This window comes from Carex rostrata, chromosome 29 (assembly GCF_964058835.1).
Source record: "Carex rostrata chromosome 29, lpCarRost1.2, whole genome shotgun sequence".
Lineage (NCBI taxonomy): Eukaryota > Viridiplantae > Streptophyta > Magnoliopsida > Poales > Cyperaceae > Carex > Carex rostrata.
Genome location: NC_135946.1, coordinates 155182 through 178683, shown reverse-complemented (window position 1 = coordinate 178683; position 23502 = coordinate 155182). Strand labels below are relative to the sequence as shown.

Below are 23502 nucleotides of genomic sequence, written 5' to 3'. Positions count from 1 at the left end.
GGGATTTTAATTTAGGCTACGTACAAAACTAGACTGAAGTGATTAAGAGAATTAATAATATTATAGCAAATTAAGAGGGTTCAAATGCATCATGATTTTGTGCTCCAATATGCTCCACATCATTCATCTCTATTTTCAAAATTCGAATAGTTGATCCGAATCACTCAACATAATCTTCATAATAAAATATGTCTAGAGATCAAATTTTATACTTTCTAAAATTTTTTTACTAATTTTTTAGATAGGTGCAAAATCACTAGTTAAGGAGATTATGGACCATCCGAAAAAGTGATATTGAACCTATATATGTAAAATAATAGTAAAATAATTCTAAGAAATATAAAATTTGGTCTCTAAGAATATTATATTATGAAGATCATGTTGAGCAGTTTGAATTGACTGTTCAGATTTTAAAAACGGAGATAAAAGATGTAGACCATATTGAAGCACAAAATCGTGGTGTATTTGAAGGCCCCTCTAAGTATAATGCAAAAGATTTTTTTTTGTGTGTGTTTGTAAATTATTGGAAACAAAACTAATTATTTCTTTTGACCTTTGTGTAAACTAATTATCATTGACATGAACAAGACAAGAGCAGGCCTCTTGTCAGCCGAAAGAGCCCTTGTTCCAATTCAAATTTAAAATTTAAAATTTATAAATTCTGACGGAATAATTGATTTGTCTTGTTTAGAAATATATTATATCCTAGCTCAGGGTATATAGTAACCCAAGATATATAATATATAACAAATTTAAATATCCAGGTGATAGTAATTTCTAATTAATAAAGTGTGTTAGTTGTTAATTACATCGAACCAAATTCTATCCTCATTAAGATTCGTGTAAACAATTTATATTAATCTCCACCTCGTGAATCTCAGCCAAATGCAGAAATATTGACACGGATCAAACATTTTCAACCAGGCATCGAACTGAATTTGATCTCATGCCCATTGAAACGTCCACTTTTTTTGCTTAGTGAAATGTTCTTATGTGGAGATAGCGGAGATATATAGTACAGTTAGCTAAAAAAAACGTAAAAAACTGTTAGTTACTCAAAAGTCGAGAATTCAATTCTCTCTCACGACTTCACACTCTTCTGTATTCAGTTTAGAAAAAAAAATGTTCTTATATTCATTTTTTATATTTTAAGTTATTTTTCACTTAATTTAATCTGGATTCAGTTTAGAAATGTCCTGACAAGCATTAATTAATAATCAAGTACTGAATAACAGCTGCGTACTACAAATTGAAAGAGAGAGGGAGAGAGAGAATCAAATTAAATAGCTAGGGACCGTTTTTAAATTTTTTTTGTGGGGCATTAAGAATAGAAGTTGACTGGAGCAAAGAAGAATTTAATGAAATCATGAACAACAGCTGATGGGAAATTACTAGGTTCCATGCAGGAATTTCAAGGCTTTGAGAAAACAGATTCAGACAGGCATTAATTGCCTCTGCATAAACAGCATTTTTTATTATTTTATTATTTTTTCTTTATGTTACAGGTACTATTGAATTTTCATCCTTAATTGTTCAAAATAAAAACGGAAGGTTCAAAGTCCTAGGGCTGCAAACGAATCAAACCAAATCAAATTTACCTCAGTTTGAGTTTGAATTTGAATAACATTCAAACCGAACTGATTTGATTTATTTTAGAACGAACTTTAATCGAACAAATTAATTGCGATTTTTTTTTCGAATCGAATTGAAGTCAATAGAATCACAAACTACATTTTTTTTTTTACCACCACTAGTAGTTTATGCATTAGTTTTCTTCATGCGGAACAAAATTCAGGCGATTTCTTTTTACCTTTTACCTTTTACGAATTTACACTGATGAATTATGGGCCAGTCCAAAATTCCCTTACCTTTTACGCTGCTGGATTGATTAAAATCACGGCATGGACCTAGTCAAATATAACTTATTTATATTGTTAATTTGTTACGCTGCTGAAGCATTTTCATATTATAAATTACCATTATATTAAATTTTTTGAGATATGATATAAGTTTGGTTCCTGCATTATTAAAGATTAATGGTTGAAGCCATTAGCTGCATTATATATTTGAGATTCGAATCTAAATAGTTCACGTACCAATTTTGAACGAACTATATCCAGTTTGAGTTTGAATAAGATTCGAACTGAACTGGTTTAATTTGTTTCAGAACAAACTAATTTCGAATCGAATTAATTACAAACTTTTTCCGAATCAAACTCAAATCAAATCGCAAACTAACTTTTTGTGCAGCCCTAGTTCAAATAGTACACAAAATTTCTCCTAATTCAAAATCACAAACAACCCCAGTAATTCAAAATGAGAAATGTTCAGGGGCTACTATGCATTAATTAAAATAGTTAATTAATTTTCTCTGTACTCTCTAAAACTCTTTCAGTTTACTCTACAACAGTTACTGTCATAGTGTCAGTAAATGCCGAAATTTTTATTTATACCCTAAAATAAAATAAATAAAAAAACAAATCACTTCAGATTTTGAGAAATTCGAGAAATATCTAGGCCGCCAAATACCCCTGCGGACTCAAAGACTGGGAGTTGTCCAATAATTCTACGGCCTCAGTCTAGAGGCCTCCAAATAATTATGCAACCCCATTTGTTTTTCTTTTTTTTAATAATTTCATTTTTCATACAAAAGGTTATGCGGCACAGAGAACAAAAATTCTTAATATTTGTGCCACTTCTGAAAAACCTCTGTGCCATTTACAAAAAAAATAAAAAATAAAATAACAATGGAACCGCAGAATTATTTGGAGGCTCCTAGACTGGAGCCGCAGGAGCATGTAACGGCCCTCAGTGTTTGAAGCCGCATAACAGTTTGGCGACCTAGATATTTCTTGAATTCCTCAGAATCTGGAGCGATTTGGTTTATTTTTTCTTGTGATTAGGGTATAAATAAAAATTTTGGCAGTAAATGATATAGATTAAGCCCATGCAGTAGAATTGAAGACTTAGATTGATAATGTTAGAATGTGCATTGTTGGCTGGATGTGAATATTATTATTTTCCCGAAATAATGTATTGATTTTCTTTTTGATGAACTCGACAATTTGCTACTTTCAACTTAATAATGAAATTAAGCCATGATGAAGAGCACATTTTTTTCTTTTTTTGGTTTAACCTTAATGTCATTTTAGTATTTAATGTTAATTTTTCACATACTCTCGAAAACTTCTTTAGAGGAAGAACCAAGAAAGAAATGCGATGTGAAGGAGAAAGGAAATGCATGAAGGGTCCAAAAAATAAAATTTAAAGCGTGTGAGCTAATTATAAGGATAAATTAAGAAACAATTGGAAGAGTTAAGAAGTAAATATAATATATTGAAGTCTTGAAGAATAAATAAGAAAATTCGCAAGAGTTCTGATACACAAGAAATTAATTCTATTTTGTTTGGCTTAATCGATATTAGATAGGACTCCTAGGATTAAATCTTAAGTAGGGTAAAGAGTTAATCTGATATGCTATGTTTGGTTGTGGCCTAAAGGGTGGAATAAGGAGTTTAGGCTTCGTTATTCCATCAAACGTGCTTTAATTGAGCCGGACTAAGATGGCATAAGCCAATCTTTAGGCCGGCCTCAATTAAACCACCTCACACGATGGTTTAATTTTTATTCCACCTCGTGGCCTAACTTGAATGATTATAATAATATTTTATTTGCATATAATTAGTATATTATTATTAATAATTATTATTAGTATATAATTATATAATTAATATCTTATATTGTTAATATATTAAATAATTATTATAATAATATTCTATAATTAATATCCTTTTATTAATAATTATTATTAATAAATAATTATATAATTATTATGTTATATTGTTAATATATTAAATAATTATTATATAATATTGTAATATATTATAGTTATTATTAATATATTAATATTGTGTAATTAGTATCTTATTAACGATATATAGTACTATATAATTAATGAGGAGGGATCAAGTTACAACAATTTTTGAGTTACAACAAATTACAACAATCATTTTCTACATTTTCAAAGTTCAAATCGTCGATCCAAATCGTTAGATGTGATTTCTACAATAAAATGTGCTTGGAGACCAAATTTTACATTTTTTGGAATTTGTTTACTATTTATTAAGATGGGTACAAAATTCAATGGTCTGAATTTGACTAGTTTTTGTACCCATCTTAATAAATACCATCTTAATAAATAGTAAAAAAATTCCAAAAAATATAAAATTTGGTCTCTAGACATATTTTATTGTAGAGATCACATCTAATGGTTTGGATCGACGATTTGGACTTTGAAAATGTAGAAAATGGTTTTTGTAACTTGCTGTAACTCAGAAATTGTTGTAACTTGATCCCTTCTCATAATCAATATGTTATATTGTTAATATATTAAATAATTATTATAATAATATTATAATATTTTATAGTTAATATTAATATGTTAATATTATATAATTAGTATCTTATTATTAATAATTATTATTAATATATAATTATATAATTAATATCCTATATTGTTAATATATTACTTAATTATTATAATAATATTATAAAATATTAATATTATATAGTTAATATTTTCTTATTCATAATTATTGTTAATATGTAATTATATAATTAATATGTTATATTGTTAACATATTAAATAATTATTATAATAATATTACAATATATTATAGTTGTTATTAATATATTAATATTATATAATTAGTATCTTATTATTAATAATTATTATTAATTTAGAATTATTTAATTAATAATTAATATTGTTAATATAGTAAATCATTATTATAATATATTATAGTTGTTATTGATATATTAATATTATATAATTAGTATCTTATTATTAATAATTATTATTAATATATAATTATATAATTAATATTTTATATTGTTAATATATTAGATAATTATTTTAATAAGATTATATAATTAGTATTTTTTTATTAATAATTATTATTAATTTATAATTATATTTTATTATTAATAATTATTATTAATTTATAATTAATATTTTAATATTATTAATATATTAAATAAATTTTAGAATAATATATAATATTATAGTTATTATTAATATATTAATATTATATAATTAGTATCTTATTATAAATAATTAATTAATTTAGGCTTTCAAAACTTTAGTCCTCCACCAACTCTAACTAAACAAGGAATGATTTAAGCTATGATTTAACTTTAGGCCTCAACCAAACATGAATAATTTAGACCGGCCTAAGTTGGAATAACCAATTTAAGCCTCCTAGGCCCCATGTTTGGTTGTGGCCTAAAGCTAAGGAGGCCTAAATTGGTTAATTATTTATAATAAGATACTAATTATATAATATTAATATATCAATAATAGCTGTAATATATTATATAGTATTATAAAATTGATTTAATATATTAATAATATAAAATATTAATTATATATTAATAATAATTATTAATAATAAAATACTAATTATGTAATTATAAATTAATAATAATTATTAATAAAAAGATACTAATTATATAATCTTACTAAAATAATTATTTAATATATTAACAATATAAAATATTAATTATATAATTATATATTAATAATAATTATTAATAATAAGATACTAATTATATAATATTAATATATCAATAACAACTATAATATCTTATAATATTATTATAATAATGATTTACTATATTAACAATATTAATTATTAATTACATAATTATAAATTAATAATAATTATTAATAATAAGATACTAATTATATAATATTAATATATTAATAACAACTATAATATATTGTAATATTATTATAATAATTATTTAATATTTTAACAATATAACATATTAATTATATAATTACATATTAATAATAATTATGTAATATATTAACAATATAGGATATTAATTACATAATTATATATTAATAAGAAGATACTAATTACACAATATTAATATATTAATAATAACTATAATATATTACAATATTATATAATAATTATTTAATATATTAACAATATAACATAATAATTATATAATTATTTATTAATAATAATTATTAATAAAAGGATATTAATTATAATAATTATTTAATATATTAACAATATAAGATATTAATTATATAATTATATACTAACAATAATTATTAATAATAATATACTAATTATATACAAATAAAATATTATTGTAATAATTCAAGTAAGGTCATGAGGTGGAATAAAAATTAAACCACCATGTGAGGTGGTTTAATTTAGGCCGGCCTAAAGATTGGCTTATGTCATCTTAGTCTGGCTCAATTAAGACGTTTGGTGGAATAACGAGGCCTAAACTCCTTATTCCACCCTTTAGGGCACAAACAAACGTGAGGATAAAGTAGCTCTAAGGAGGCAAGAAATTCTTAAGGAGTCTTAATCCAATAAAAATAGTGCCTTAAAAATTGAGACAAGAGGGGTTTAAGCTTAGAAATTCAAAAAAACAAACAAAAGTTAATGCTCACTAAAAAGATGTTGTTCGGATGAATTAAAGTTCGAAGGAATCTAAAAGAGACTTAAAGAGTGTCAAGGAGAGGTTGCTCAATTTGGTACTATTTTTTTTTCTAGTTGAACTTCAAATACCAACTATTAATAACTCATATTAAACTAGCTAAACATTAAATCATTTAACTGAATACTAACTTGTATTATTAGCTGAACACTACTAACTGATTTTGGATTATTAGTTTGAAAATCATACAAAAAAAGATCTGATTTTGGATTTTACAAAGCTACGCTCTACAAACTGATTAATTAAGTTAATAGGTCTACTAAACCCATAAAAACACCCCAATTTTATTCCAGATGCAAAATATAAAAGAATAATCTACAAAATTTGCCAGCAGTTCGAAAAAGGGCCAAAAGTCCCCCGAAAAACGAAAAGAAAACGATCATTTAATATCTCCACATTTACAATTGTTACATAGCTAGCAAAGCTACAAGTTTATTCGAATTCATGCTAAGCAAGATATTATAATTTGTTTTAACCGGCTGAAGAGCATATCGAGTGATTCGCATATAACCCATTTACCGGACTCATCATATGTTGTTTGTTCCTTCTCCTTTTCGAGACGACAGTGAACCCATCCATGTCACTCTTTTTCTCACTGGTACTGGTACGAACATTTGGTACCAGTATCGGAACAGGTACATCTCCAATCTTAAGCAATTCCATACCATCTTTCCCACTGTTCAGTTTCTTCTCTTTACCTGTTTCATCAGATGAATCCATGTTGTCCCGCACAGATTTAACTATAAAATTGAGTAAAATTTGCCGGGCAATCTCATTTCTTTCGAAATCTTTTTTACCATGTTTTCCGTTATTTTCTACTTTTTCATTTTCATCTTTTTGGGGTGGATTCAAAGACTTAGTTGGTACAAACTCAGCTGCATTAGGGTTCATCACACTAACCTTAGTTTTACTGTACGTACTAAACCCCTGTTTTCTCCCAAAATTGTGATGACTGGTACGGTAATACAATAATGAACGGGGCCCACGCGGAACCCTAGTATCCACAAAATCAGGTCGAATTTCCATACCCTCAGTGTAAACAGGCACCGGGTTGAACAAAATCGGGTTCAAACCAGGGTTAAATGGTGGTGCTGAGGCCGATAGCTTGCTCCCATTTTTAGTTTCGTTCTTCGCCTCTGAGGGACTTTCAGGACTGGTACTGTCACCAGTTTCTGTAAGTGAAGACTCGCTAACTGGAGTTTCAGTAACTGGAGTTGCTGCAGTGTCAGTTACATTTTCATCTTCCCCATGTTTTGTATCTTCTCCATTTGATGCCGCAGTCTCTTTATTTTCTCGGCCTTGTTCTATGTGCTCTTTCTCTTCGTTTATCTCTGATCTCAGTTTTAAAAGAGTACTAGGTGGAGATACCGCTACATCCTTATACGATACCAGGTTAGAGGCCATTTTACCGACCGTACCAGTTTTCTTGTATTCTTCATACTTCAATGACTTTGTAGAAACCTTCTTGCTCTCCACATTTCCTTTGCGCACAACTGGTCCCGGTACTGGTACCTCTATCTGCAGAGGTACATTTCTCCTTCTATTGTTATGAGATGCATAATCCGACTCATGAAGATTCAATTTTGTTAGAGTTGGTCTTCTCCTGCCATTTTTTATCCTTCTCTGACCAAAACGCCCCTTCGAGTTGGCCTCTTGCCATCCCTCATCAGAGTATTCCTCTGAAGAGATGGTGCAGATATTCGTCTCTTCGATCTTTTGTGGCAATGTTGGTGCGGGCTGTGGTGCAGCGGTAGGTGGTGCTTCTTCCTTGGTAGGCATTGTATTAGATGGAGATATCAAAATTTCTTCGTGTTTTGGTTCAAGCATTTGCTCTTGTTCTTCTCCTTCTTTGGGTTGGTCAGATCTGCTATTATTCTGCAATAAATACTAACTGTATAAGGTGAAAAGTAAAGTAAGATCCAGTATACAAGTACCCAAAAAAAAAAAAAAAAGATAGCATATTTTAGAAAGAACATCAAAACCCTAAGCAAGAAAACCCCAAAAAAAAAGTCCAAACAAGAAAAAAAAAATAGTACCTTAGCACGGCGGAGCTTTCTTTGCATCTCCCTCTCCTTTTTCTCATCATCTGGATTTATAAAATCAAGCAGGTCGGAAACACTGAAAATGCAAGCAAAATTGATATGAGAGAAATCTAAAATATATATAAATTAAGAGTGAGGCTATGGTACTATGCATAGCATGTAGTGATTTTCTATACCTATCTAAAAAAATAGTAAAAAAAAATGTAAAACGTGTAAATTTAATCTACAAGGACATTTTCATATGGAGATCATGTTGATCGGTTCAGATGGACCGTTTGGACTTTGAAAACAGAGATATTGATCCATAGTACAGACCAATCCGAGCTATGCATAGTACTATAGCCTCACTCGTAAATTAATAGAAAAGTTAACTATAGTTTTTACTGTTCCCAATCTTTTCCTACCAATCAAAACAAAACCATGCAAAATAAAGCAACAGAGAAAAAATTGAACAAGAATCAAAATATTTCTGGTACACTTTGGTAACAGTGGTATCAGAGATGGTTGGTACGGCAAAAATAGCAAATTCATACCTTAGATGGCCTTTGCTTGCAATGGAAGAGTCAGGCTTAGGCATTCCCCTTCGATTTGCCTCTTGTTGCTCCAGCGCCTTTGATTCAAAATACTCCAGCCATGCCGCCGCATCCTACAAAATAAAATAGTATATTTAAAGTACCATTAAAAAATAGTCTCATTTGGATATAACTCTGGGCTCAGCTAATTTTGAATTTTCTAGTTCCGCCCCCAATTATGAGGAGAGGAAACAAACCTGAGTACGGAGGTCCTCAGGTCCAAGTTTCAACTGAAGAATTTGTAGAGTTGTTTGTTCGTGTTGCACGCTTAACGAGAAGGCATCCATCATTGATAGAGCTATAGCTATGGCATGGTAACTAGCAGCTGTCTGGTAATATTAAAAATTGAATAATATTAGAAACAAACCTAACAAATATATTACCAAAATTCTGTGTTTTTTTTCTTTCTAGGATCCATCTATGCCATCAAAAACCCCATCACTTCTTTCTGTTTCCCTTTATTATTTAAATAATAATTTCTATAATAAAAAAATCTCGGCAGAGAGGGAGGGGGGTGACCTGTATGTGATCAGATCCGAGAAGCCTCTTGTTGCAATTGAGAGCCTCATGGAGATATCTAAGGGCAACATTGACATTTCCCATGCCTTCTTCCATCATTGCTACATTTATGTAAGTCGCTGCAGAGTTCGGGTGTGATAACCCACAGGAGAAATGGAGAAGATGTAGTGCACGGCTCACATACCTTCAAAAAGCAACATAGAAGATATATCTTATGGTATGATCAAAATTGAAACCGTAGCAGTTAAGTCCTTTATTTTTAAAAAAATTGGAAACTTTGCAAGCTTCGATTTTTATGTGCTCCCTCGTATCAACAAAAAAGTTCGACAATAACTGTAGATATGTCATGTTGGGTACAAAAACAAATATTAAAAAAAAAAGTAGAAAGCAAAACAAAAGTAAAACCCTACAAAAAAAAGTTGGTTACTGCGGTCAAAAAAATTTTAATTCTTACTTCAAAGCCAATTCAATGTGTTGTAGTCTGTAGTAGAAAACTGAGAGGTCGCCATAACCCTTCATAGTCTCGGGATGGTCAAGGCCAAGCTCCCTTTCATTTATATCTAATGCCTTTTGCTGATAAATAGTTGCCTACATATTTTACGAACAAATGCAAAATCAGAAGCATGATCATGTAAGAAAGATTCATCAATCGACGCAAGGTTAAATTCAATATTGGAATTATATAAACCCTCTGAATGAGGTCATATCTGAAAGAAGGTGAGAATTCTCTTCTTACATTGTACAAATGAGTGAGGCTATAGTAATATGCATAATACACAATGACCTGTGCTATGGATTCATATCTCCATTTTTAAAGTCCAAATAGTCGATCTGAACTGTTCAACATGATTTTCATATGAAAATGTACTTGCAAGCCAAATTTTACATTTTTTAGATTATTTTTACTAGTTTTTTTAGATAGGTAGAAAATTAATTTTTTACCTATCTAAAAAAATTCCAAAAAATAAAAAATTTGGTCTCCAAGTACTTTGTCATATAGAGAGTATGTTGAACGGTTTGGATTGACTTTTTGAACTTTAAAAATAGATATGAATTCATAGCATGGGTCGATCCGTAATATGCATATTATCAGTCTCACTCTTGTACAAATAATACTATCAATTTTGACATAAATAATCAAAGTCGCACCATGAAAATCTTACATACCTGGTTAAAATCACCAGTGTGATAAAGAACCACAGCAACAAGACTGTAGGCGTTGGCCGTCATGCGATGGTATGGCCCACAAACAGCTATCATCTTTGACAAGGCCTTTAAAAAAAAAAAAAAACATGTCATTACTTAAACTGACTAAATTGTCCTATCATTTTTTTGTATAAATAGAAGCGTCACATGTTTCCATTACCTTGGTACCACAACTTACAGCTTCATCCAACTTTCCTTTATCCAAGGCCGTCTTAGATGCTTCTAGAAGGTTCCGACCATCGGCCGATGAAGAAACCATGTGCTGATGGTAAAAAGTGAAAAACTCTTATGACTTATCACTTGTCCCTTATTTCTTTTTCTTTTTTTAATTTGCATTATTAAGGAATAATTGAGATATTATACCTTGCAAATGGGTACAAGACTTATAATGTCGGACTTCTCAAATGGGTTCGGGCCACTCAAATCATAGTCCCTTGCAACCAATTCTAAGCCCACCTGCCAAATGAACAAAAATCAAGTACAATTGAGGGTCAATGTTTAATTGAAAAACTAAGCGCTAATTAAGGCTAACTTGATTATGATTTTGTTAACTTCTTTTCTTTACCTTATTGCAAAGCCCTCTCAAAAGAATTAACTTCCTCAAATGATGAAATTCATCTTTTATTCTCCAAGAAAACCTCTTGCTAAGGAAGGTCTCAACCCATCCAATTCTCAGAGAAAACTCTTCGCTCTCTTTATCATGAGATCCCAGGAGTATATTTAACATTTCAGCAACTACTGAGGACACTGTTGAAAAGTCGTCGACAGCCGCTATCACTGCTCTAACAATGTGCTTAAAGGATCTGACAACCATCTCATGGATACAAATTGACTGTATATGCGGCAACTTCTCTGCTAGTTCGACCTGATTTTTGTAAAAGAAATATTGATATAAATGTACCATGACATAGTAGATTATGTACATCAGTCGAATGAATACAATCTTCCTAATCCACAGTTAAAAAAATCATTTCGGGAAAATTTTTGTTTACATCCCAAACAATCTAATTTCTTCAAAAATTAGTCAAAATATATCTGATATCTCTATATTGAAATACTCACCACACGTCCTAATGAGTACATGCTAAGCCCCCTTGTATGCATAAAATCTGTCATGGTTTTACCATCAACTGGAGAAAGTTCCAGAGATGCAAAATCTGACACCTGGCAAGGAACAAAGAGAAAATGTTAAGAACATCAGAAAACTTAGTTTTGATACAACAACAAAAAAACAATTGACAGTAATATACCAGCTTAGGAAGTGCCACGTCATCATAGTACTTCTGTGCCATTTTCACAAGCTCCTCTGGAGACTGCATTAGCAAAAAAAAACCTCTTGATTACCATTAAACTTTCTGCAAACACAACAATACGTTTGTTTGTGTATAATCATCTGATAAGAATGTGCACAGTAGATTTGAACACAATTCCAGAATCTTCTTTCTACAAACTTACCAGCAAGAACCTCCTTTTTCTACTTTCAATAAAGTTCACTGAACCTATAATCCTAGGGATGTAAAAAAGTCACGCCATGACTGGATATGTCATGGCACGGGACGGTTTTGTCATGGCACGGCGCGGCACATGTGCCGGTCACGTGTTCCATGCCGTGACCATTTGTGTGACATATCCTTCAGAAAATTGGCAAGGCACGGCATGTGGTCACGTGTTACACGTGATCGTTAGATCTTGATCTAATGGGAATTGTGAATAAACTAACTTAAATTATGAAAACAAAAATAGTTAAACATGATCAAATGTGACCAGACATGTGTGGTCAACTAACGTGCCGTGATTGTCCATCCCGATTTGGTCATGGCATGGCACGGCACATAGTTACATCCCTAACCTATACGGGTGAATTGGTAAAGAAAGAATTAATATCAAACCTTAGAGTGAAGACCCATGCCAGAATTTTTGAACCGTAAAAACGCCTCTTCATCCAATAATTTCCTAATTTCTTCTCCAGCATCACAACTTTTAACCTCTTTTACCTCATCACTGACACTGGTATCATTTTTCTTTTTTCTCTTTAATTGCCCGAAACCCAAACCAAGACCCTTCACATCTAAGGTCTCTACTTTATTTCCTTTCACTTCTCCATCTGGGGTTTCTTTCTTTTGCAAGTATTGTTGCCACGAAAACCCTAGCTCCCATCTGACAGCTCTTTTTTTATCATGATATGATTTCTGTAGTTTTTCTAGGTTTTCCCCAAGTACTTTCCGAGCTATATCCCTTGGTGACGGTGAAGAAACCGTTTTATTAGGTTTTGCCGAAGGAGACTTGTTTCCAATGGCTGTATTTGTCTCGGCATTTGTGCATTTTGAGAGAACCATCCTTAGGCTGAAATGAGATAAAATCAATTAATGTAAAATTTGATATATCTTAGGTTCAAGTTAGAAAGATTAAGAAAAAATCACAAGGACTGAGGCTATGGTACTATTCATAGCACAGATTGGTGCGTACTATGGATCAATATTTTCGTTTCCAAGGACCAAATAGTTGATCTGAACCGTTCAAAATGATCTCCATCTGAAAATGTACTTGTAGATCAAATTTTACAACTTTTAGAATTATTTTACTATGATTTTAGATTGGTAAAAAATCACTACTTTTGAATGGTCTATAATTTTTAGATCAAGTGATTTTCTACCTATCTAAGAAAATAGTAAAAAAATTCTAAAAATTGTAAAATTTGATCTACAAGTACATTATTATAGGGAGATCACATTGAACTGTTCATATTGATTGTTTGGATAGAACTATTGATCCATAGTACGAACCATTATGCGCTATGCACAGTACCATAGCCTCACTCAATCTCAATTTACAAAATTGAAGCAGAGTATTATGACAAACGCTGTACTAATTACAGTACCAGTGCTATATACCTGTTAACATTCAATGCATTTGCACCACCATCCGGTTGTTCGATTTTGCCGATATTTGATTTCCCATCGGAGGAAGAGCGTGCAGGTCCCACAACCTTCACAGTTGCTGTGTAACCACACTGTTTCACAATCACTATACCCAGTGTAGCTGTATCCTGAAAAAAAAAAGATGAAAAGAGAAAACATAAACACAGTAAGATCACTAGAATATAATCGTCACATTCTAGTGCCAAGTGACGATTAAAAGAAAAAAGAAATATACCTTCACTATTACACTCTCATCAGCTGTTAGCCCTTTCAACAAATTCCTTCTAGAAACTTCTTCTCCACACATATTTAAAACACTACTTCCATCTACTTTTTCGTCTCTCTTCAAACTCACATCGGCGCTGTCTTTTCTCACAATTACGTGCAAGTCCCCGATTTTCTCGTCATGTATAACATCCCCATCCAAATTTGAAATATTCTTATTTTCTAGAATTCCACGAATTGTAGAAGTAGCTTTAAAAATGCCAGTGTCGATAAATAACCCGTGCAATAGAAAAGCCTTTCTGTCTCTGACAAGTCTCTCCTCTTCAGTTTTGCAAGGAAGCCCAGATAAAATTGAAAACTCAGTTGCCCACCTAATTTTTTCAAACTTGCCTTTTCCCCATTGGCCACCACCATTCCCGCCCCAATTTTCATCCTCTAGTGGAAGTGAAGGAGAAGAAGGTTCTAGAAGTATAGGCGGTATGAGCCATGTGTTTGCACGAAAACCATATGGTAGATTGCCAAACTTCAAAGGAACAAGTTAAAAGAAAATTAGGAAATCAATTGAAATATATATATAATAACATGTACTAGAACAAACTCAAATATGAATCTAACAAGTATTTAAGAGAGGGAGAACTTGTTTAAATATTTATACCTTGTTGTGCTCCACAAAAGCTTTCATTAGTGCTTCATATGCCTGCATATTATGACAAGTCAACAAATTAACGAACTTGAACAAACTTCAAAGTATAAATTAACAAAAATTATCTTTATAGGAATACTGACATTTGTAAATGAACTGCTGAGCTGTTGCAAGAGATCTACTAGAGATTTGCATATGATATGCTCCTTTCCAACCACGTAAAAACCATTTACTGATGCCACCACGTGCCAAAGCTTACCATTGCAAACCTTCACCTGAAATATTTTCACATTTGTTAGCACCAACAAAGAACTCTAACTCTTAGTTGCCTAAACAAATATCAATTTTGAAGTGGAAAATCCTCAATTTACAAAATTTCTTTCAAGTTATCATCAATTGTGCCAGTAAGCACTGAAAATGCCAGTAAAATAAGAAAGAACCAGGAGCAATGGTAACCTCAATTTCAAAATAGTCGCCTTCCCGCCTCTCTGACGAAAACCCCCCTTCATGCCTCCTGATAACTGCAACAAGAAAAATACAATAAATTCAGTACATACCAGTACCAGTAACAAACCATTATGCCTCCTGATAACTAAATGAAGGAAATACCATAAATCAGTGCGTGTATCAGTTTGGTACATACCAGTACCAGTAACAAAACCATTATACCTGCCAATAACTCCAACAAGGTAATACCATAAATTCAGTACATATATCAGTTTAGCACATACCAGTACCAGTAAAAAACCAGTAGTAAGTACCATCAGTAGACCTCACTGGTACAGCCCTCAACCAAGTATATATATACACACATATACAAAACAGAGAAAATGCACATACACTGAATAGGAGGTGTGACATGGCAGAGAGAGAAGAAGTCATAGAACTCGCTGAGCTTGGGAGGTGGTTTAATGGCAGCCATGTCGAACTGATCTGAAATGGCTGGCACTGAGGCAAGAGTGGTGGCAGTAGGAGAAGGAGGAGAGGAAGAGGGGGATGGGACAGGTGTCGTCTTCTCATTGGTCGAGGTGGCATTTTGTTGCTTCTTTGCTTTTCCAAAAGAAGTGGTACAGGCTACAATGTCTAGTAACCTCCGCACGTGCGCCACCGCTTGTTCTTCCAACGAGTAATCCTCTGTCACGTGACACAACAATAAAGTGAATCAGTTTTCATGGGCTTTTTATGGGCTTTTTTCAATATGGGCTTCTTTCTACACTTAAATATTTGTAGCTCATCATGGGCAACATGTAGTAAGGCTTTTTTTTTCTAAGAAATTAATAAATTACTAATATTAATTTGAAATTAATTTTCATTTTTGTCTTGTTTTTATATATTTCTAAGAATAATTTCTTTCTTCCCTAAAAAACTCTAAGAATTTTTCTTTTTTTTTGAGAAAGAAAATTCTAAGAATTATTTGTCAAGTATATTAAAATGTGCCGTAAAAACAACCCAACATTTAATTGCAAGAATAAAAGTATATTTTATATTCTTTTTTTTTAAAGTAATGGAAAAATGATCAAATCAATGGAAGGTGTAGCAGAAATTGTGTTAGTATGATAGAATCATTCAAACATAAATTTAGTATATATGAATTAAATGCCAACAACTTTTTGTGAAAGCTATGAAGATTTTGGAACCTGAATTTTTATCAGATTGGTACCAACTTACCAACAAAACAGTATCTTTATTAAATGCATAGTTGTTAGGAGGTTTGGATTTAGACACGTGAGAAAAAGTATTGTCAATATTCTTAATCAGTTGTACTTGAATTATGAATGTATTGAGAAAGACAAGTATTGAATTCAAATAGGTATTTTTTTCTAACAAGTGACTTTTGATTGAGACTTTGACACTGTTGACTGATCAAATAAAAATTGATAAAAAAAAAAATACTAATTTCATTGATATATTCAGTGCCAAAAATATTTGAGGGATTTAGAAGGGTCCTTTTTGCAAAAAGGAAAAAAATATATTATATGATTGTAAAGTTGTACATAATTTATTCAGGGTTATAAAGTAAAACTTATTAACAACTTTTATCAAAATCAAAATTATAGAGACAATATTATTATGTCTATGAACACTTTTTTGCAATGCCAGATTAAGATTTAGGTAATTTTATAATAGATATAAATCTAATTTTTCAAGTTAATTTCATATAATAATAATCACATGTTTCTTCATTTTCTGTTGAATGGGACTCTTGACTCAGATAGGGATAGTAGAATTTAAGAGAAACATGTATGAGTTAATGTCATCACAATATAAATGCATGAAAAATTTATGGAAATTTAGTCGCGTCGTTATCGGTTTTGTCATGATATGTCACATCACGTGTGTTTTCCTTCAATAAAAAAAATATATACGGCACGGCACGGCATGCAATCTAACATAGCCATCGCATTACGCGATCAGATTTTCCAATATTGTTTCTTTATTTTTATTTATTTTTGAATTTGTTCAAACTAGTTAGTTTTTGTTATGATTTTACTCAATAAACTAACTTAAAATAAAAAATAAAAAATAAAAAAATACATGTGATCAATTACGCTATCTTTCGCGTGACGTGATTGCTTAATTAAATATGATCAATTAAGTTACGTTACGTAAAAAATAATTTAAAATAATATTATCAAGTTACGACGTGTTAATCACGTCATGTATTTCCAGCTTAAGATGTATTTACATAAATGATTAACCTAGACTGTTTTAAAATAGTAATTATAAGGTTGTGCATTACTTGTGACATGTAATATAATATTTCTTAAAAAATAAGTAATGACAGAATATGATTTATATCAGTGTTGTAAATAATGGTATGCAGTCGTCGGACAGACAGAGCACCGCCAAACGATTGATTGAGAATAATCGGGAATAATTAGGAATAATCAATCGATTAGTAAAAAAAAATCCATGACAATGTGGTCACCGCCAACGACTAATTGACCGATTAATCAGCATACACTGATTTATACACATGTTTTTTGAGTTTTCAGTTGAAAGTTGAAAGTGACTCTGTGGCGTTTCCAAGCAAAACAAACAAGAAAAGAAATGGAAAATAGTACCGATAATTAGAAATACAATAAATAATGTGTGCCTCAGCTACAGCTAAAAGAGTACACTAATGATTAATACCAGCTCGGATTTTCTGTAACGTACACTATGCAACATGCAATGCAACCAACTGATATATATATATATATATATATATATATTATGTACTGCCGAAATTTTTATTTTTACCACCTTAAAAAAAATTAAACCAAATAACCAGTTTTTTTTCTTCTGAAAATTCAATTTTAACCCAGTTTCAAACTGAGAATGAAATTTATGCGTTCGCAGTTTGAATTGACAAACCACATCACAGTTCGAAACTGCGGATCAGATTTGATTTGAGTGTCTGCAGTTTGAAATGACGGACTACATATTAGTAGGATTTTTGAGACTATGATAGACCGATATATGGTTCGCAGTTTGAAATGACAGACTACATGTTAACAGGATTTTCAGACTATGATAGTCCAATATATGGTCCCCAGTTCAAAACTGCACATCAAATTTAAGTCTCCATAGTTGAACAGAGTAAAAATTAAATTTTTCAGAAAGACAAATAATGGTTATTTGCTTTATTTATTTTAAGATGGTAAAAATAAAAAAATTTGGGTATGTACTGAGAAACTACAGTTACAGAAAGGGAAACCTGAACTGGTCTAAAAATATTTATATTAAAAATTCAGAAATAGCCAAATTTTAATAACAGAAATAGCTGAATAATCTTCCAGAAAATGACACAATAAATTTAATGCCACATTCCCACGTAATGATGTATGTACGCCAGTACAAAAAAGTGAAAATGGACGGTAGAGAGAGGAAAAAGACAAAGATTGATTGGAAATATTATATTAGTGATATCAATGTAAATTAATAAGAGCCGTTGAAAGACTGCCATCATGGCGGCTCTACCTAGGACTCAACGGTTGTCCTTCTTCTAAAAAATATATATTTCAAAAATAATTAATTAATATTTTTAACAATTTTTATTGTCTAATGTTTTTTAAATTTCCCTTACAAGGTTTATTTTAATATTTTAATGTTAGCTAGAATCACAGAATTAAATATATATATATATTTTTAGTTAACAAAATGTTTCTAAATTTTTATTGAATAATTTATTTAATTTCGAACATATATTTCTCACACACGGAGAATATTACATAAAATATTTAAGTAAATTTGATTCTCAATTTTATCTTAATTTAAAACTATTTATTACAACATTATGTTGTTGTAGTAGGTAGCAAATAATTATTGAAAATGATGATAAGATATCAAGAGAATTTAATATTTCTCTAGGCAAACAAATAATATTATTTTTTTTTTTATGCACAAGTCATGTAAGTCATGCCCACTTAAGTCAATTCCCACTAACTAAACGTTTGATAACTACATCTTTGAATTTAAAAAAAAAAGATAATATTAAGATAGTTAAGTTAATCTTGGCCATTAGATTCAAAATCAACAGTCAAAAGTCGTACTTTTTTTTTTTCCAAATTCCAATATGGGTCAATTAAATTGTGCCATTTATAAAAATGTTATTTTGTGATTAATTAGTAAATTATTCCAATTTGACAGTGGACAATTACTAGGTCCACCTGGCAACAAACAAAAAGACAAATAGTGTCTCATTGAAAATCTCAAAGAGGAATTAAAAAAAATGAGAGATGAAATCAGAGCCGTACATACCTTCAACAATGGTGAGATGAGGAGGTTTGAGCGCCATGATTTCCACGCCTTCTTCCAACCGCTGCCCTCTCACCTGTCATGCATGCCATGCATCCCCATTTATTTAATATTATTTAATTGAAATTTTAACCATATTCTTATAATTTTATTATTATTTATTACTGTAATTATGTAATACAAAAAAGAGGCTACTAGAGACCACCCAAGAATGTACCAAGAACATGCATCCTTATTTTTGTTCATAAGAATATATCAAATTTAAAACATATTTAGAATATATATGTGTTAGCAACAAAATGATAAGAGAAGATTACTAGTCAAAATAATTTGGATCCTATGATTTTTGATGGATGTTTGATGATGAGTTTATTTATTTATTTTTTTTGGTTGAATATATATTTTTTGTTTGAAAAAAGTGGTATTCATGACCCCACCTATTTCAATCAAATGATACATTTAAAAATATTTATATTGAACAATTGTCTCTCCAAATAAATCGAAAAACATTGCATGCCACAAAAATCAAATAACCTGTTTGCAACATAACCCTTGATCGGCTCTCTCTCAAATTAGAAAAGTTACATATATTTTATACGAAACATATAATATTCTGAATTTCTACTTTACACATTTGTTACATATTAAAAAACACACATTTATAGAAAAATTTACACTCATGTAAATTAAAAAAAAAAATATGCTTGTTTCAGTATAAAACAACTATAAACAGCTGTTATGAACTTTTAGAGTCTTTATTAAAAAAAACGCACACTCGCTAGAATCAATAAATAAAAGCTCATTTGAATTAATTAAAATGCACACTTTCTTAAAAACTGACGAACAATAATATTTAGTAATAAGAACCTAGAATCAATAAATAAAAGCTCATTTGAATTAATTAAAATGCACACTTTCTTAAAAACTGACGAACAATAATATTTAGTAATAAGAACCTCATAGTAACTATAATATTGATATTTTGTAACATACATTTAGAAATATTCACACTCATTTAAATAGAAAATATATATCGGTCTATTTCAGTATAAATAGTTATATACAGCTGTCATGAACTTTCGGACTCTTTATTAAAATATTTTAATATACACTCGTCACAAATCAATAAATAAACGCTTGTATGAATTAATTAAAATGCACGCTTTCTTGAAATAATGCCAACAACAATATGTAGTAAAAAAACTTCAAAGTAACTATAACATTGATATGAAATTAAAAATATATTCTGAATCAAAATAAATGCTCGTCTGAACAAATTAAATGCACACTCGTTAAAAATATGGGGACAATATTTGGTAATGACAAATTAAAATAAATATAATATTCATATTTTTTTTGAGACAAAAATTAATAAAAATATTTAGAGTTAAAGAAAGTACCGCATGAGTTAAAGAATAGTTTGTCAGGTGGCAGGTTTCAACATGACTGCTTAATAGCTTCTTCACATCTACAATCTTGTCAGTGGATATTCCCTGAAAAACCCACAAAAAAATTAATATTAATTACCTCTAATTTCATTGGTGCAAATAGCATCCATTTGAAAATTAATAAAACCAACATTAGACTTGTCTGAGGATATTCCCTAAAACCCACAAAATTAATATTAATTACCTCTAATTTCATTGATGCAAATAGCATCCATTTGAAACTTAATTATTAAAACCAACACTAGTGCATTTAATTTATAATCATTGTTAGGGTATCTGTGAACTTCCCTTACCAACCCAACAAAAACAATTCAAATTATAAAAAAATTATTACAGTTACACATAATATCAGCTCAAATGTAAAATAAAAATATATATATGCTTATTTTATTTGAGAATGATAACCTTGACTAGAAACAAAGAAAACTATCTAATGATAAAAAAATTAAGTCTAATAATATATATGCATAAACAAAATATATACCAATTCAGTGAATTTTCTTGTTTATTTTAGGAAGAAATTGTTGAATTACCTTGAGTGTAACCTCTGTTTCGTAGGGGGTGATAACCGTTACATCGATTAAACTCGGTACAACTGCGAAAAAATTCAAACAAAATCAACATTAATCAAACAAACCATGTATAATTTGAAAAGGAACCAACAATTATGAAATTATTCGTCGAACTTGAACACGAAAAAAACTCGATAATAAATTAAAATTTAATGCATGCATGTTTGTTGGTACAATACCTTTCTCTTCTTTCTTCTTCTTATCTCCTTTGCCTCTGTTGCCTCTTCCTTTACCAGTTTTTGGTGCCATAACAAAATACTGTTAAATTTCTCTCTTTTTTCAAGTACCCAGTAAGTATATATACTTGGTCACTGCAACTGAAGCATTCCTTGAAGGTATTACTAGTTTGTCTAGAGAGAGAAAAAGAGAGAGAGGGTTTTAGAAGAGAGAGGGGAAGGATAGAGAGAGGATTAGAGGTGTGTGGGTTTGGCTTTCACTTAGAGATATCGCTTTAATCCTGGCCTCTCGCTCTCTATTGGGACCCCTTATATTAGAAGAGGAACAAGAGTGCTTAGATCCTCTGTGGCAACTACCTCCTCTCAAAGGTGTAGCGGGTTGGCACTTGGCAATATACATACATGCCTTTTTTTATTATGACTAAGAAAGGAATATATTGAAGAAAAAAAATAGAAATTCTAGCGATTACTCATTATAAGTAATATACTATGAAATTTCATATTGAAAGAACACATAACATATATGATATTATCTAATTCAAAATTGTTGCTTTAGTTATTGTTTTATGTATTTAGTCGAAATAATGTAATTCTAATGTAATTAAAATATTTTTAACCTGACAATTTTTAATTACATTAATTATTTTGACTAAATACAGAAAATAATAACTAAAGCAACAATTTTGAATTAGATAATATCATATATGTTATGTGTTTTTTTAATATGAAATTTCATAGTATATCACTTATAATGAGTTATAGCTAGAATTTCTATTTTTTTTTCTTCATTCTATTCCTTTCTTATATGGTGCACCTAAAGTATAAATTATAATTTTGTTGGTGATATTTTTTTTTTTGTTAATCCTATTTTTTTATGTTTTCCGATTTAGTTTTTCTTTTATCGTAACATGATTTTTATCGCTACACAAAATAGTAATTCATTACATAGTCGACCGCAACAACAGGACATCCGTATTTCGGTTATAAAGGAAGGTGGGGGATTGCCTTGCCGTCAAATAGACTTAATTCCACAATTTATCAAAAAAATAAATGAAATCAAATGATTTGATTATGGAAGAATGTATTAGCCTACACAGTAAATGTTTGCCAAGTGCTAATTAAGAGTTAGGACCTTATAAAAAATTATAATATATGCACATTTAAATTTTATTCCTTCTTATTACTTCATATATAGTTGCATTTCTAGCTTCTATATATCTTGTGAAGTAGAATTTTTAGAATAGTTAAATTCTATACTTTATCCTATGCATGCAAATCCAATGATTTTAAGCTCCTAGAAATTAAAATAAAAAAAACCACACAATACAATAAATTCTTACTCATGGATTTTTTTTTATTATTTTCATGGCTAAAAGGTCATAAAATAACCAAAGAAATTCTGGTGAAAAATAATATTTCCAAGTGTACCCTGGTTAAGCCCATGCATGTACTGAGCAACTTGTTAATTTACCCTTAAAAATTTGTCACATTTTTGGGTATATCCCTTGGAACTAATGATATATAAGTTTATTCATTACCCATGGGTAAACCCACAGAAATGACATGTTGAATGATTATATATAATTATTATTCTAGTGTACAATTCTGATTCTAATAGTGAGTGATTATGTATTTTCATCATAAAATTTATTGGATCAAATTTAGTTGCGCATAAAATTATTCCAAAATAGTACGTTTCCTATATTATATGATGTTAAGTCATATATATATGAGGGATCAGATGACACCGTTTTTTGGTGACATCGGATGACATCGGATGACATCGTGCATTTTCAAAGTTTTCAAAGTCTAAATAGTCGATCCAAACCGTTCAACATAATGGATATGTTAAAATGTGCTTGCAGATCAAATTTTACATTTTTTGGAATTTGTTTACTATTTATTAAGTATTTAAC

General features: G+C 30.1%; 1 protein-coding gene across 1 annotated transcript; it reads right to left on the bottom strand.

Annotated features, from left to right (window-relative positions):
* Positions 1-6785: 6785 nt before the first annotated feature.
* On the bottom strand, positions 6786-21875 carry LOC144546350 (Tetratricopeptide repeat (TPR)-like superfamily protein). The gene is made up of 23 exons (XM_078294896.1): positions 21590-21875; positions 21372-21433; positions 20791-20883; positions 19394-19466; positions 15491-15784; positions 15107-15171; positions 14794-14925; positions 14663-14704; positions 14018-14530; positions 13756-13910; positions 12754-13207; positions 12115-12177; positions 11927-12028; positions 11430-11729; positions 11228-11320; positions 11025-11126; positions 10826-10930; positions 10113-10246; positions 9659-9842; positions 9337-9468; positions 9101-9213; positions 8562-8643; positions 6786-8400 (listed from the first exon to the last, which is right to left on the bottom strand). Exons 1-23 carry the CDS (start codon positions 21657-21659, stop codon positions 6997-6999), a joined length of 4767 nt encoding a protein of 1588 aa, XP_078151022.1. The 5' UTR covers positions 21660-21875; the 3' UTR covers positions 6786-6996.
* Between the last annotated feature and the right edge of the window lie 1627 nt (positions 21876-23502).